The sequence below is a fragment of the Rhinolophus sinicus genome, linkage group LG05 (assembly GCF_036562045.2).
Source record: "Rhinolophus sinicus isolate RSC01 linkage group LG05, ASM3656204v1, whole genome shotgun sequence".
NCBI lineage: Eukaryota > Metazoa > Chordata > Mammalia > Chiroptera > Rhinolophidae > Rhinolophus > Rhinolophus sinicus.
In genome coordinates this window covers 51901361-51918926 of record NC_133755.1, presented here as the reverse complement: position 1 = coordinate 51918926, position 17566 = coordinate 51901361, and the positions used below count along the sequence as shown (strand labels likewise).

Genomic DNA, 17566 nt, shown 5'->3' with positions numbered 1-17566 from the left:
TAGGAATAAAACAAGATATCCGGGATATCACCACAGACACTACAGATAACAAAAGGATAATAAGGTAATGCTACGAACAGCTCTACACACATAAATTTGACAACTTATAAAATATTGACCAATTCCTTCAAAAATGCTACCTGCCATAGTTTACCTAATATGAAATTGATAATTTGAATAGGCCTGTGATGATGAAGGAAATTGTATTCATAATCTTAAAATTCCTCTCATAAATCTTTAGACCCAGGTAGTTTCATTGGAGAATTCTACCAAACATTTATAGAGGAATTAACACGATCCTAGTCTCTTCCATAAGATAGAAGCAGAGGGAGTCCCTTCCAGTTCATTTTGTGAAGCTAATAATATCCTGATACCCAAAGCAGACAGAGTACAAAATAGAAAACTATAGACCAATGTCCCTCGTGAATATAGATGTAGAATTTAACAAAATAGTATTGAGCATAATTTAGTAATAAATAAAGAGAATATATGGCTAAGGAAAGTTTATTTCAGGGATGTAAGGCTGTTTAATACTTAAAAATCAATTAATGTAATCTACCACATTAACAGGCTAAAGAAGAAAAATCATGTAATCATATCAATTGATGCAGATAAAAAGCACTTGACAAAATGCAAACCCATTCTTGATTTAAAAACAAAACAAAAACGAAATCTTCCTCAGAAGGATAAAGAGCATATGTAAAAACCTACAGCTAACTTTATACTTAAAGATGAAAGACTGAATGTTTTCCCTCTAAGATCAGAAACAAATCAAGAATATCTGCTTTCACCACTCTTATTCAACATAGTGCTGAAAGTTCTAGCCAGTGCAGTAAGAAGGAAAGGAGATAAAAGGCATACAGATTAGAAAGGAGGAAATGTAACTGTCCGTATTTGTAAATAACATGATTGTTTCTGTAGAAAATTCCAAAGGATCAAGATAAAACTGCCTGATAATATTAATAGTAAGTTAATATAGCAAGGTGGCAGGATACAAGATATCCAGAAATCAGTTGTATTCCTATAAACTCACAATGAACATATAGATACCAAAATTAAAAATACAGTACTATGTATGATCACTTAAAAAAGATATGCTTATATATAAATCTAAAAAAAAAAATCTAAAAAAATAAAGAATATGTATGCTGAAAATTATAAAATGCTGATGGATGAAATCAACAAATATGTACGAGTACTTGGAAAGTCATACTGTGTTCATGAATCAACACAGTAAAGACATCAGTTTTTTCCAAGCTGATATACAGATTTAATGAAATTTCTATCAAAATCCAAAGCAAATTTTTGTAGCTATGGACAGGATAATTCTAAAATTTGTCTTGAAAGGCAAAGGAAATAGAATAACTAAAACAATTTTGAAAAAGAAGAGTAAAATGGAAGAATCAACGTACCCAATTTCAAGACTTACTTTATAGCTGCGATAATCAAGACTGTGTGGCATTGGCGGAGGGATAGGTGGGAAAGAGTAGGGAACCCAGATACAGACTCATAAAAATATTTGACAGAATTGCAAAAGCAATTCAACAAATGGTCCTGGAACAATTGGACATCATAGACCAAAATTGTCTCAAAATGGATCATGACTTAAATGTAAATTTCAAAACTATAGAACTTGTAGGAAAAACATCATCAGGTTCTAGGGATAGGCAAAGAGTTCTTAGACTTTACTCTGAAACATTCATCATAAAAGAAAAAAATTGATAAATCAGAACTCATCAAAATTAAACGCTTTTGCTCTGCAAAAGAACCTGTTAAGAGGATGGAAAGACAAGCTACAGAGTGGAAAAAATATATGCAAACCACATACCCAACAAAGGAATAGTATCTAGAATATATAAAGGCTTTTCAAAATTAAAAAAAACCAAACACACAAATAAACAGAACCCAATCTATCCTGTTAGGATATGGGCAAAAGACAGGAAGAAACAATTCACTGAGGCAGATACCTAGATGGCAAATAAGCACATGGAAACATCTTTTGCTCAGCATCATTAGTCACCACAGGAATTCAAATTAAAGCCACAATGAGCTATCACTACACTCCTATAGAATAGTGACAACACCAAAAGCCAGGGAGGATGCTGGTGGCCATGGAAAGGCTGCAGTCACTCTGGAAAACAGTTTGGCAGTTTCTGAGAAAACTAACCATGCACCTACTACATGACCCAGCAATTGCACTCCTGGGCATTTATTCCAGAGAAATGAAAATTTAGTTCAGGTATTTTCTATATACGAGTATTGATAGCAGCTTTATTCATAATAGCCGCAAACTGGAGACAACCCTGATGTTCTTTGGCAGGTGAATGGCTGAACAGACTGTGGTACATTGATACCATACCATGGAATATTACTCAGCAGTATAAAGGAAAGCACTATTGATGATGTGCGACAACCTGCACGGATCCTTGGAGGTTTATGCTGAGTGCAATAAGCCAATCTCAAAAGGTTGCATACTATAAAATTCCATTTACGTAACATTTTGAAAATGACAAACTTATAATAATGGAGAACAGATTAGTGTTTGCCAATAGTTAAGTAGGGGTTAGGGAATGGGGGAAGTGGGTATGGCTATGCAAAGGGAACTTGAGGGATTCTTACAGTTTTGGAAATGTGCCCCTTGACTATCTTCATGTCAGTATCCCCGTTGTGACACTGAACTGTACTTTCTTCTGAGGTGTTTACTATTGGAAAACCTGGCTGAAGGCACATGGAAGCTGTCTCTGTTATTTCTTATAACTACATGTCAATCTGCAATTCTCTCATCATAAAAAGTTTAATTTTAAAAAATTGGCATGAAGCAAATTTTATTCTTTCAGTGTTTTCCTCTCTTAACCTGGATTATTAACATTTTTAACCAACTGTTGGTCTAATATTTGTCCACTTTGTCTGTTTTTAGCTATTCTGCCTATTTCACTGAACATCTGAAGTTCAGTATATAGGTTTCTTTATTTTTAGATTCTAAATTTGTCTGTTTCTGTAAAGCATCTGTTAACAGGGGACGGGTAGAGCATAGATTTATTTATATAAAATTTGCCCAATCCTCACTTAACTATATAAAAGGCTATTTTTTGGGGTGTGTGTGGCAAATTTGATTTTGAAATACAGGAGCAGTCATGTGTCTTTAATAAAACAGCCATTATATACATTTATATATCATAAAAATAACATATATAACTCTTTCAGTTTATAAAGTACTTCGACTGAGCCTCAGATTTTGTGCCTTTCCTGGCATTGGCTTCCCCTCTATACATGGGAAGTCACTTAAAAGATATATGCCTCCTTCTTTTCGTATAAAATCTTATACTGTACCTTCTGTTAAGGCAGGACTTCCCATTGTGAAGACTACTAATCATGTCTCACTGCCTTCATCTACATGAAGTGATTGTGTGTAACAACTGTGACATGCTGGTATTATTTTTATTTACATTTTTAGAGGCCACATTTTCCTACTAGCTCTTTAGTAACTGTTCAGAGGCCCTATTCATTTTGGCAGCATGAAACAGAGGAAGAGATTTGTCTGGGAAATGTTAAACTTCCAAATTGTGAAATGCTTTAGCACTTTATAAGATTGACAGGTATGAGTTAGAAGAGACTTTCCTTAAAAATTGGCAAGTGTGAAACTGGGCAGTTGAAGAGTAACTTTGGAAGACTACCAACTTTGGGAATAATTCCTTGGAGAAAATGCAGAAAACCTCATTATTTCACTCTAATTGAAGGAATGACTTTCCTTGCTTGTTCTATAGACACGCAATTCCTTAAGAATGTTTGTTGTCCCCTTGTTGGGCTATTTATTGGATGTACTTCTTTGCTCACATATTCTTAAGAGTTCCTGGTGTTGTAATGGACCACTCAATAAAATGATAGACTTGGGGGGGGACATTACTAAATCATAGCGCCTTTTTCCTTAATATTGAAATATCATGGCGTTCAGTTGTTTTATAGTAAAAGCTGTATCACATATTAAAATTCTCTTGTGAAGACGGATGTTAGCTGAACCTATTAGTGGTGATCATGTCATAATATATGTAAATAAAGCCATCATGCTGTCTGTACTCCTTAAGCTTATACAGAGATAAATGACCATTATTCCTCAATAAAAAATGGAAAAAACATGAAAGAAAAGAAAAACTTCTCTTGTTAATTGTCCACAAATTGATTAAATCATATGATAATATACAATTGGCACATAAAGCTCACAGTTATATGCAGGTTACTCAAGGTAGGGTTTCCCTAACAAAAGGGACACTTATCTTAAAAGTGAAATCCAAATTTTTATCTGATCAATTACCTTAATCATAGAGGAAGTCTGTGTTTTTGTTCTAGCCAGGTAGGTAGGTTGTAATTTTAAGCAGTTGGGTTTGCTAAGCGTGATTAAGACATCGTTCCCTTTGAGGTTTACCCTTTCGCTTCTAAGGTACAACTGTTTATCATCTGGGGTCAAAGGTTATAAAAAGTAGTCATCAATTAAAGCTTTATTGGTTGTAATTGGTAATGCTATGAAAGGAGCCAGCCATACTGAATCTGATAATAAAAGACTCTTTGTTAAAATATTTAATAAATTAACACTCTCTCTTAGAAGGGGGAAGCTAATTACAAAGTCCAAGATTGTTAATCATAATGTTTACTTTCTTCAAAAGCACAGACTCCACTACTCCATAATCATTAGACATCAGATTTCTTTCTTTTTCTTTTTTTAATCCCTGCAGACTCTGTCATTCCCGCAGGGGATGTTCTTTTCTATGGCTCAGGCTTGGGATATGGCGGAAGGAGGAAATGCCAAGACAAACATAAGTTATAAGGGCCATCTTAAAAATAAACAGGACTCTGTTAGAATATCAGACTGCGTTGCTGTCTTCAAAAAGGGTCAGAAGTTTATGTAGATTTATTTTGTAGGTTAATTGAGTGATATCAAGAATTGGGCCATTTGGAAAGCAATTTTTTTAAATAATAAATTATCTACCAGAGCTATTATTCTTTCCCCATACATAGTTTTTTTCGTTTGAGGTGTTTTGACAGTGTTGTGGTTCTTGAATTTTAGACATTTTTCAAAGCCTGAATATAGGTAGGTGAAGCTGTCACACATACCACCATCACGACTCTTGAATGACCTTTGCTGTGGGAACTCTCTGAATGGACTTTTACCTCTGGGAATCGAATGTTTCTAGGTTTAAGCAATAGGGGGCATCTTGGATTTGTTCTTTACACGTGTTTCTGTGGTCTGATCTTTAGGGCAGTTCTAATGAAAGAAAATCCTGCTTTGGGCCTGCTGTGCAAATTAGCCATATGGTGAAGTGTAATATCCCGCTGAATGTCATTATGGGATCCTATGAAAAGTGCTCCCCTTTTCACATGGAAGCAAATTAAAATGGCCCTTTCAGTTTTTTTTTTTTTTTTTTTAAAACTCTGAATAAACCTGTCTTCACTTGGAAGCCGGGACAGTTGAAAGGGAGTTCTCCAGCTGCAGTCAGGGTGGTGAAATTACAGGCTTTGCCCAAGACCAAATGGAAATACTGCTTCCTGTAGGCAAAGCCGGAAGAACAGTGGTGTGTGCCTCCCTCCCTCCTTCCATTTCCCTCCCTTGTTCTTTGTGTACTTGTCTTTGGCTGCTTCTCAGTCCAAGGGTTAATTTTCTGTTATTGTGATGGATGAGAAGCTCTCAGCCCACTGTCCAGTAGACCTCATGTCCATCTCTACCAGGAAAACCCACAAGATGGAGTGCTGTGTAGCCAAATAATGGCACAGTAAATATTTAATGAAGAGGATCGCTCTGTCCCTCTTGGCCTGTGGTGTAGACACGGTGCCCGTATGAAGTAGTATTGTTCCCAGCACACATGTTTTTCCTGCTACAAAACGAGGCATGTAGATACCACCAATGTTTGCAGGCATGGGGCTCAGTAACTGATGAAATGTGTAGGGTGTCCCTGTGCATATTACCTTATATATTGTTATCTTTTATGAAGACATATCTATGGAAAGGTCTTCCACCTGGCCTTCTCTCCCCTCCCCCAGCAAGAGCAAAGATCACAGGATTGTGACTTACTTGATTACTGGTGCACATTTGTAACCTGTAGTAGCTAAAATTTGACTTTTGAGGTTTGTTAGCAATAAATTTTACCACTTTTACAGAAAAAAAACCCCAAAAGCCTCACTCATTTGACCACACTGAGTAGCAGTACTGTGTGTTTTTCCTATGTTTATATCCAGACAAGTGTCTAGACACATGGGGAATTAAAGTTGTCACTGTGTTTTTATTTTTATTTTTAAACACTTATTCAAATGGTTGTTCTAGCAGTTTATAGCATGTTTAAAGGAGGGAGCTGGAACAGTGTTGTGCAGTAAAGGTGGATCATACTAAATTATGTTGTTTGAGAAAAGATTTTTGCATGGAAAGGTCAGTGAAAATATTACAATATGATCCTATTTTTATGTATGTTTATATACTGTACATATGTGTGCGTGTGAAATATCTATTAAGGATGGAAAAGCGTCTCTAAGGGAGTATACCAAAAAGTAAACAGTAGTTATTTCCAGGTGATGGGATTATAAATAACTTTTATTGTCTCTCTGCCTGATCTTTATTGTCTGGTTTTTCTAAGTCACATATTTTAATTTTGTAAATAGTAATGATTTAAAAAGTGATAGGCAAAACAGAAAACACAGCTAAAAGGAAAAGATTAAAAAACAACCAAACATTTTCTGGCATAGCCTGAGGTAAGTGGGTTATTTCCTGGTAAAATCTAGCGCTAGGATTAATGATTAGATTTAGGGAATTGGCAATGGCTTTCAGAGCATTTGACCATTAGCACCCTTCTCCAGGTTTATCACGCAACTTATATAATATTTAAATTAAATATGAATTTAGAAAATAAAGTGCCCAGTAAATTGAAGACGAGGTTAACAGAGCCTGGAGAATATTTCTTTCTCTTGTTTTTGCATTAAGTAAAAATAGAATATATTCTGTGATCATTTAGCTTTTCTTATGTAGTTGTTCTATAAGGGAGTGATAAAAACTTTGTTGTGGACATTTCTTTATAATATAAACTGTAGTATTAAGGTTAAATTTCAGATGGATATATACACTTAACATAGAAAATATTAAGGGAAGCCTTGCTTGTCTTCTAAGTCTTTCTTAACTTTTATTAAAATACTTTAGATGCATAAAAGTCTGAAAACTTACAACAGCATTGATAGAAACAATTATTATTATTTATTTAAAATTTATTTATTTATTTATTTTTTTAAGAGGGTGCAGCTCACAGTGGCCCATGTGGGGATCGAACCAGCAACCTTGGTGTTATTATCACCATGCTCTAACCAACTGAGCTAACCAGCCACCCCTAAATAAAGAGGATGATTAACATTACATTGTCTGCATTAGAATAAAATTTTCTCTAATGTTAAAACTGATTGATTGAATTCAGAAACCCAATCGTTGAGTGATGTGTATTTTGCTACCCTAAACAGCGCAAATCTTAAAAGTCAGAAGACACTTCATCCATTTTCCACTGTATGCCTTCTGGCTTGAAAATACAACTCTGAACCCAGCAATCCCTCTCCTGGGTATCTACCCAAAAAATCTGAAAACATTTATCCATAGAGACACATGTGCTCCAATGTTCATTGCAGCTTTATTTACGGTGGCCAAGATATGGAAACAACCAAAATGTCCTTCGATAGATAAATGGATAAAGAATACAATTAGGCGGCAAGAAAAGATGAAATAGGAGCATTTGCGACAACATGGATGGATTTTGAGATTATAATGCTAAGCGAAATAAGTCTGACAGAAAAAGCAGAGAACCATATGATTTCACTCATATGTGGTATATAAACCAAAAACAACCGAAGAACAAGACAAACAAATGAGAAACAAAAACTCATAGACACAGACAAAAGTTTAGTTCTTATCAGACCATAAGGGGACAGGGGTGGTAGATGAGGGTAAGAGGGATCAAATATACGGTGATGGAAGGAGAACTGACTCTGGGTAATGAACGCACAATGGGATATATAGATGATGTAACACAGAATTGTACACCTAAATTCTATGTAACTTTACTAACAATTGTCACCCCAATAAACTTTAATTAAAAAAAAAAAGAATACAACCCTGAATCGATGCGTACATTGGTTTGTCCACCCCTGTACTGCATAGATTCTCCTTTTTAAGGCTGCCAGAGTGGGGGTAAGAGGAAAAAAAAGGACTTTTGGTGGCAGAATACTTCATCCTGTGCTGGAGAATACTCTATAGTGCTATAGAGGAGCACAGATAGGAAGATCCCATGTTATAATGGTTTCCATTCATTTTAAGAAGTTCAGAGTGTTACACACTGAGGACTGTGTGGTAGGAGGATGTTTGGCGTATTTCACGTGAGTCTAGTAGGCCAGTTGTTTGCTAGACACTGGGATCAGTTTGTGGATTATCTTTGAGACAGTTTTGGACCTGGGCACATCAACCTGCTATGAATTGCTTCTTCCATAAGGATATTAGATCTATAGCCAGATGAATGGTGAATGGGCCAAAGGCAAACCACAAACCAAGCGTGGAAGAAAGTACTGGTCCAGAAAGAGCTCTTGTTGTTCAAAATAGAACAATTGGGAAAATGAAACAATAAAAAACAAAATATGAGATTTGAAAGAACACATTGAATAAAATGGGACAAGGAACATCATTCTAAAAATTCAGAGAAAACTTGATTCTAAAAAGAATTTGCTACAAGAACCAAAAGGAAATTTTAGAAAATTGTTTGGCATGAAGAAAGCATAATCTCTGTGAAACAGGAACAAAATTCTTTAAAAGAATAAATGGAGATAGAAAAACAGCAAGAGGAGATGAATAGGAATAATTACAAAGAAATGATTATTTCAATAGCAGATAGAGTAAAAATGAAGTTTTAGAAGAAAATATTGATTAATATTTTATTCACACTTTTAATCATTTATTCAAACAAATGTATATCGAATGCCATTTATGTGCCAGACATTGTTCTAGGGGCTGGGGACACAACCATAAACAAGTCAAACAAGAAACTTGTTCTCACGGAGCTTGCATCCAAATGACAGGAGACAGACAAATAAGAAACCAACATAATATCAGATGGAGGTATGTGTTATGCAGAGAATTAAAAGAGAATGTATTAGGTGGTACTTTCCATTTTAAATTGAGTAGTAGAAAAATCTTCTCTAAGTAGTTGACAATAAAGTTATATTTTAATTACAAGAAAGAGGCAGGCATTTCCTGATTGTTGGTGTCACTTGGGGTTTTTGTGTTAGATCCTTTTGTACTTTGATTTGATTCTATAGATACTCCGTAGATTATCTCATTTTCTCCTAGGCTTCGAGTACCATCTGTCTGGTGATGGTTCTGAAATCCATTATCATTCCGCTAGCCCTTTCTCCTGAGCTGTAGACCCAAATACGGCTTCTCCGAACACTTAGCCCTTGCAATTCACAGACTAAACATGTCTAATACAGGGGTCATTATCATCAATCTCCCCAGATACAGTAAATTCTTGTTTTTTATGGTAGTGGTGTTCTATAAAGTCACTATAAACACTGAGTTAATGAAAACTGAGCCATTGCTCCTAGGGGAAATACAGGGTATGTTCCTGTGAGCTTCTGATCACAATATTTTCATCAACAAATCAATTCCTAACCTTGTTTTAAGTGTGTTTTTCTTTAAAGACACATTATTTAATATATGTAGTTGATTCATTAACATTGCATTCATGGCCACCAGCACTATAATTCATGCCTGAACGAAGCTTATCTAAAACATGTTTTCTCCGTAAAGCACATCTTACCTTCTTGAACTTAGGAAGAATAGACGGCACATCAGTACTGTGTTTGGGGCTGTTATAAATCGTAAAATAACCAACAAGAAGCACGAAAATGCAAGACACACAGGTGGCCAACAGGTACTTGAAAAGGTTCTCAATGTCACTAATCATCAAGGAAAGGCAAATCAAAGCCACAATGAGATATCTCCTGACACCTGTTAGAATGGCTATTATCCAAAAGCCAAGAAACAGCATGTGTTGGCAAGGATGTGGAGAAAACGGAACCCTCATGCACAGTTGGTAATGGAAATTGGTGGAGCCACTGTGGAAAACAGAGTAGAGCTTCCTCAAGAGATTAAAAATAGAACTACGATATGATCCAACAAGTCCACTTCTGGGTATTTACCGAAGAAAATGAAAACACTAACTTGAAAAGCTAAATGCACCTCGTGTTTATTGTAGCGTTATTTACAATAGCCCAAATAGGGAAACAACCTAAGAGTCCATTGATGGATGAATGGATGAAGAAAATTTGGTATATATACACAATGGAGTAAAAGAAGGAAACTTGGCATTTGCAGCAACATGGATGGACCTTGAGAGCACTATGCTAAGTGAAATGAATGAGTCAGACAGAGAAAGACAAATATTGTATGATCTCACTTACATGTGGAATCTAAAAAACACAAACAAATAAACAAACAAACAAAACCAAACTCATAGATAAAAGAACAGATTGGTGGTTGCCAGAAACAGAGTTGGGTGTAGGGAAATTGTATGAAGGTGGTCAAAAGATACAAACTTCCAGTTATGAAAAATAAGCCCTTGTGGAGGTAATGTACAGCATGGTGACTATAATTAATAATACTGTATGTATATTTGAAAGTCACTAAGAGAGTAGATCTTAAAAGTGGTGATGGATTGTGATCATTTTACAATATATACAAATATTGAATAATTATGTTGTGTACTTGAAAGTAATATAATGTTATATGTCAATTATGTCTCAATTTTTTAAAAAAGCAGAAAAATACAAAAAAAATGTGGCACTAGATAGACTGTAAAAAGGATAATTGTTTACAGTGAGCTGAAATAAGAAAGCAGAGTCTCGCCTTGTTCAACCTCATCCAGGAGGATGTGCATGAGGCAACTCAAAATTTTCACCACTTTGTACATGTCTGTAAATGACTATGAAAGAGCCATGGGCGTTGATTTTCAGGTTACAAGTAAATTTTAGCAAGTGGACAAATTTGCAAATGCAGGATCCATGATTAATAATAACCCAGGTTAGAAACCTCACATCATATCCACTCAGTCATCCACTGACATCTCCTAAATATATGTCAGAGTCTGACTAATCTTTTTGTATCTAATTTTCCCTTTTTTCATTCTACTCACTACGTTACAATTTCCAAGTGTCTAAAACTCTGTCTTTAAAATTGAAGTCCAAGTATCTTAACATAATTTACAAAGCCCTCCAGCCATATCTCTGTCATCCCTCTCCCTTACACTCCATAGTTCCAGCCATGAAAAGCTTCTTTCAATTCATGGGAGGTGTGATGCCTTTTTTCTTTGAACCTCTGGTCTCTGCAAGGAACATTTTTTCCCTGTCTCTTTACCTGACTTCTTATTCTACTCATTCTTCACTTATGATTATAAAGGCCATTTTTTAACTAGGAAGCTTTCTCTGCCATATCTCCCATCTACTACACATACACACACACACACGCACGCACGCACGCACGTACACACACACACACACACACCCACTCCAATCCATGAAATTCAGTAGTTTATGTTAATATAATTGTTTATCTTCCACTGTAGACTCTAACCATAAATTCTGTGAGGACAGGGTCCATTCTCAGTGTCTAACCCATGATAATACACACTTTACATACTGGGGAGGGGGGGTGCCAAAAAATGTATACACGTGACTTGTATTCATCTTTTGTTATCAGTATAATTACAATTATAATACAGTTTTTACTTTCTTAACATGTGTATAAATTTTTTTTGGCACCCTCTGTATATTAAGTGACTTGTTTTTTCTGTGATATTGTGTATATTAATTATTACAAAGTGTTTGGAGCACTGTAATACTAATGACATAAAATGAAAAAAAAAACCACACCAAAATGTTTCATTTGCCTGCATATTGTTTTATATCTATTTGCTTATACCTTCAATGGTGTTTGTGGGGTTTTTTTTTGTTTGCTTGTTTGTTTTTTAGTATTAGTGATTAAAGGAGTTTAAAGCTGAAGTGGCAAACCTCTATAGTTCATCTATTGACCTATTTGTGAATAGGCAGGCACTTAATCAATGACTCAGCCCGACTGGTCAGACATCTGCTTCTCAAATTCCACCTGTAAGCACTGAGTTGACAAAATTGGCAGAGGAAACAGAATAATCAGAGGTGAATTTATTTAGCAGCCTGTAGGGAAAAATCTAACTCATTTTTGTAAATGTAAATGGGGAAGCCAGACCTATTAGATAAATTGGTCTTGTCTTATGTTTTAGTTTATTGAATGAATATTTGAAATGCAAACCTATGTAGTTTAGAATTAAGTTGAGGTTCATGATTTGGTATTTATATAGAATTTCATCTTATATGTTTTCTCTCATTTATAGCAAATAATTAAATTAGTATACCATGGTCTAATTAGAGAGAAGACTTTCCCTAAATTCTCAGCTAAGTATATCTTGGCTCCAAAGCATGTTGAATATGTAATGTCACACCAGAATAATAAAAGGCCTTTAGGACTGTTAACCTTAAAATGAAAAGCCCTTCAGTGTGTATGGAATGTAATTGACATTTAATAACAACACTAGGCCGTGAAATGGTAACAAGTGGGGAATAACTTTAACAAACCAACAGGCAGTTTCCACATCTTATTTTTTTTAAATAGAATCATTTGCTACCTCATAAACTTATGGACTAAGAAAACCTTGAAAGAGCTGACTTAATGTTTGATTTCATTTTATAGGCAGATAATATCAGGTGCATACAATTATAATCACTTCAGTATTTTCAAACCTTTGTTTTTAAGTTACACCAGGGGTCAACAAACCATGACCCATGGGCTAGATCCAGCCTGCTGCCTGTGTCTGTCTGACCTGCGAATTAAAAACAGTTTTGTGGGGGCAGAGCCCCAGAAAGTAGTTTCCAGGCTCTCGGCCTCACATAGACAGGTGCTGGCTCAGGTAGTAAATGGCCATCAACTGTGATGGGATGGCCATCAGCTGTGGCTAGTTGGCCGTCAGCTGTAACCAGTGAGCCATTGGCCACTAATATAACTGCTGTGGCTACGCTAGCAGAAGGAAAAGAGAGAAGAATGGGGGCTAGCAAGAAGATGGCGGCTGGGCTGGCAAGCGTGGATGGCGGTTTGCGGACAGTGTGGATCCAGCCTCCAGTGAGAGTATAGTGCCGCCAGAGAGAATATAGTGGTATGACTCCCCTGCCTATGGCTCCGTGGGTGTTCCTTTTTGGCCTCACCATATCCTGCGTTCTTGTATGGGGAGCGGGAGCAGAGACCCCGCAGGCCTCCCCGCATGACAAGTTTATATTTCTAAATGGTTGGTAAAAAAACAAAAGAAGAATAATATTTCATGACAGGTGAAATTTATATGCAATTCTAATTTCAGTTTCCGCAAATAGGGTCTACGGGAGCCTGCCACACCCATTTATAAATTGTCTACGAGTATGGCTGCGTTTGCACTAGAAGGGCAGAGTTAAGTAGTTGCAGCAAAGCCTGTGTGGCTAACCAAGCCTAAGAGCATTTACTATCCTCCCCTTTACAGAAAACGTTTGGCAACCTCTGAGCTACAGTACTGAGTTTGCATGACTTAGTACCTTAAATCAACTCTCCCAGTTCAAAGAAATCACTTTGGATAAAATTCTTCAGACTTTTGGGAAGGTGAAGGAAACTAAACTAGGTTTTGCATGGGTTTATACTTTCACATGCATTTTATCTTATTCAGTTTTTAAATAAGCACTTGCATGGTGATTATTATTTATCATACACTGTTCTAAAAGCTTTGTCATAACTCTGCTTGTAAAGCTTTGATTTAGAAATTTTCATAACAACTTTGTATGGTTGACATCTCTATAAATGAGAGAACCACAACGTATCTACTAGTGAAAGTTAAAAAGTTAAGTAGTAGAAGTTAAATTTGTGAAAGGGAAGTTATATAGCTAGTAATATGAGTTATAGAGCTATTAAGGGGCAGAGGCACGATTTGAATGAAATCATCTGGTTCCAAAATCAGTGCTCGTAACCACTGTGCAGCGCTGTCTCTCCCTTCCCACTCTTGTTTATTTCCAGAAGTCTTGGATTAAGAGTAGAATTTAGTAATAAGGGAGAATCATGTTTTAAAAGCTTTGTTTGAGTGTATATTAGTTTTCTTGGGCTGTTACATGAAGCACCACAAACTGGGTAGCTGAAAACAACATAAATTTGTTCTGTCACAATTTTGGAGGCTATAAATCCAAAATCAAGGTGTTAGAAGGCCATCCTCCCTCTCAGACTCTGTCCATCCTCCCTCAAGAATCCTTCCTTGTGTCTTTCCAGCTTCTGATGGTGGTTACTCCTTGGTGTTCCTGGGCTTGCAGCTGCACTCTTCAAATCTCTGATTGTGTCACCACAAGGTGTTGTTTGTGTCTTTTCTCCTCTTCTTTTGAGGACACCAGTTATATTGGATTAATAGCCACCCTATTCTAGTATGACTGCATCTTAATTTAACTAATTACATCTTCAATGACCCGATTTCTAAAGAAGGTCACATTGAGAGATTACGGGAAGAAGGTGAATTTTGAGAAGACACTATTAGATCTGGCTACAGAACTCATGAGGCAGCTCTTGTTCCCTAGCATTTAAACCCTTCAATTTAAGCCCAGAAACCCAAAGTGAAAAGTGGAAACTGTGCACTGAGAATTTCCAGGGCTTTGGTTATTTTTTTGGTGTTAATCCTGTCCTAATTATATTCTATCTGGGAAGACTGATTTATTGCTTTTAGTTCCTACCTTCTTTTTTGCTTCATTTTGCCCTTTGTTCATGATTCATTTTCATTCTGGACATTTTTTCTTCTGGAATGATCTGTGAGGTTTTTTAAGGATCATTTTCTCTACTGTTGTTATAACCTATGAGAACGTTGGTTTGTCTTCATTCTTGTGAATTTGTGATAGTTGATTCAGAGCTTTGGTGTGTTGGAGGTTGAGTTCTGGTAGTTTCCTCTTGAGACTCTTTTGTATCCATCCCTTCGGGATTTCTAAGTAAGGGTCAATAAATGGTAATAGTTATTTTTATTTTTTCTATGACTATCATTGTTACAATAGCAGATTTTGAGAAATGTGGGGCTGCCTCATTTCCAGACCCGGGTGCTTCTCTTTTCCCGTGAAATGTTAGAATAATTGGTCCATTTGGGTCAGCACTTTTTCTTTCATTTATTTTACAGGGTGCCCGGGAAACATTTGAGAATTACTACCGAAAACAGAGGCGAAAACAGGCCCGTTTGGTGCTCCAGCCTCCATCCAATATGGTAGGATCACCACCTTCACTTTTTTGACTTTTCTTCTCTGGTATTTTTGAACTTTGCATATGTGCTTAAAATTTTTTTTGTGTGGTCAGTCTGAGACCACTTTTGATGACTGTGACTTGGAGTAAGGAAATAGCAACTCCAATTCATTGCTATGTGTCAGAAATTGTTCTAAATACTAGACAGGTATTATTTCGTCCTCAGTGTAACCTTATGAGGTAGGTACTATTATTATATGTACCTTATAGTCTTGGGAACTGAGTCTTAAGAAATTAAATAACTGATATTAACTCTGTATTAATGCATCAAAACAAAAGCAATAACTTTTTTCTTATTTGCTTTGTTGCAGCATGAAACTTTAGATGGCTACAGGAAGTATTTTAATCAAATTGTAGGGTAGGTACATGTGTGTGTGTGTGTGTGTGTGTATATTTAAATTTATACATTTTCAATATATAGATTTGTGAGACTTGAGAAAATCAATCAAGTTTTCACTGGGAAATTCTTTTTTTTGTTTTTTTCTTTAGTTTTGATTTTCTGATGATTTTGAAGGAATGTTCTATTGGTTTCAATATTATATTGTTGGAGAGTACTTTTTGTGGATAAATGGAGAAAAACATTGAGTTGTAATCTTATTATATTTGATGTTCTATTTCTCCATCTTGGTAAAAGGGAACCAAATAATCAGCAAAGTTTTTCTAAAAGGCCAGATAGTAAAGTATTTTAGGCTTAGCAGGTCGTAATGTTTTTGTCACTACTCTCCAGCTCTGTTGTTGCAGTGTGAGAGCAGCTGTAGACAGTACAAATGAGTGAGCATGGCTCTGTTCCAATGAAACAATATTTATAAAGCCATCTTATTTTACTTGCAAAATAATGACTACTTTGCAGTTAAAGGGAAATAAATTGGAGTGCTCTATGATATTTCTTTTCTACAGATTAAGAATAATATGACAAATATTCCGTATTTAAAGAATTATTTAATTAGTATGAAGATTTAGGCAAGATTGCTGAAGATATATTTTAAATGCATAAATATAAAAAAGCCACAGCAAAATGTTAAAAAATAAGTGTGCATTTTTTTAATACCTTTGTAAGATAACCTTTTCAATACTTTGATGAGAAAGTCCATGTAAGAATAAGGGAGATTATTTTGATATTTTGTGTGGTGGGGTCTTAAAAAATATATTTTAGCTTTCATTGCCTCTTGAAAATCTATTGATTTTTAAAAAATTTGTTAATGGCCTGATGTTTTTAATATAGTGAAATTAGCCTCCTTTACCTATAAACATTTTCCTCCCTTTTAAATTGCTGGATAACATGGTTAACATTTAACAGAAATGTAACTGTAATTTCTGTAAAAGTGGTTAAGAGTACATTGATGATCGGGGGCATAATTCTAAGTCTAAGAAATCTGATTTCATTTGTGATACCAAACAGCTTTCTTTAAGAAAAAAAAAGATTGTTAACTTAGGATTTGATGGCAGCTCTTAATGTTTGTCAAACCTTGGAGATAGTATTCAAACTGTAATTTCTGACAACTGTGCCTTCTTTTTTCCTCAATCTTAGCTTTTTTGTGGTTGAAGACCATATTTTACATACAACCCAGGGCCTAGTAAATAGAGCCTACATTGATGAACTTTGGGAAATGGCACTTTCAAAAACCATCGCAGCACTCCGAACCCACTCGGTAAGTAAGATGCCCAAGAGAAGTTCTTACTTCCAGCTTATTATCTTCCTACTATTCAGTGTTTCACTGCTTTAAAATAATCACATGTATATCAGTTGAAATCATCCGTTTGGAGCTATCTCCTTTAAAGACATGTGGAAGTAGCCACTTCAGATTGTCATGTTCTCTAACAGCCCACTTTTGTGGGTGTCGTTTTGCAAAGGAAAACAGCAGCTAACGTTTATTGATTGCTTGCTATGGTCTCAAATGCTGTTATGTGTATTTCATACATATATTTCTTCCTCACTGCATCCCTATAAAGTATATGTTATTAGTATATTTACCTTATAGTTTGGGGAACTGAACCTCAGAGAGGTTAGGTAACGAGCCTAATGTCACCCAATAAGTGGTGGAGCTTGGATTCAAACCCAGATCTTGTGACTCCAGAGACCATGTTTTCAGCCACTGCTGCATACCACCTTTTGTAATGCCTAGCAATAATTATTTGGAGTTCACAATTTTATTCTTACTTATTGTACAGAATGTTTACAGCAGATCAGTGAGT

General features: G+C 35.7%; 1 protein-coding gene across 2 annotated transcripts in view; it reads left to right on the top strand.

The window, feature by feature from the left end:
* Nucleotides 1-17566, top strand: part of EXOC6B (exocyst complex component 6B) — a 626283-nt gene that overhangs the window by 321267 nt on the left and 287450 nt on the right. For both annotated transcript variants that reach the window (XM_074332164.1, XM_074332163.1), the window contains 3 exons: nucleotides 15255-15338; nucleotides 15685-15731; nucleotides 16902-17022. In XM_074332164.1, coding sequence (XP_074188265.1) covers nucleotides 15255-15338; nucleotides 15685-15731; nucleotides 16902-17022 — 252 coding nt within the window. The remainder of the gene's footprint in view (nucleotides 1-15254; nucleotides 15339-15684; nucleotides 15732-16901; nucleotides 17023-17566) is intronic.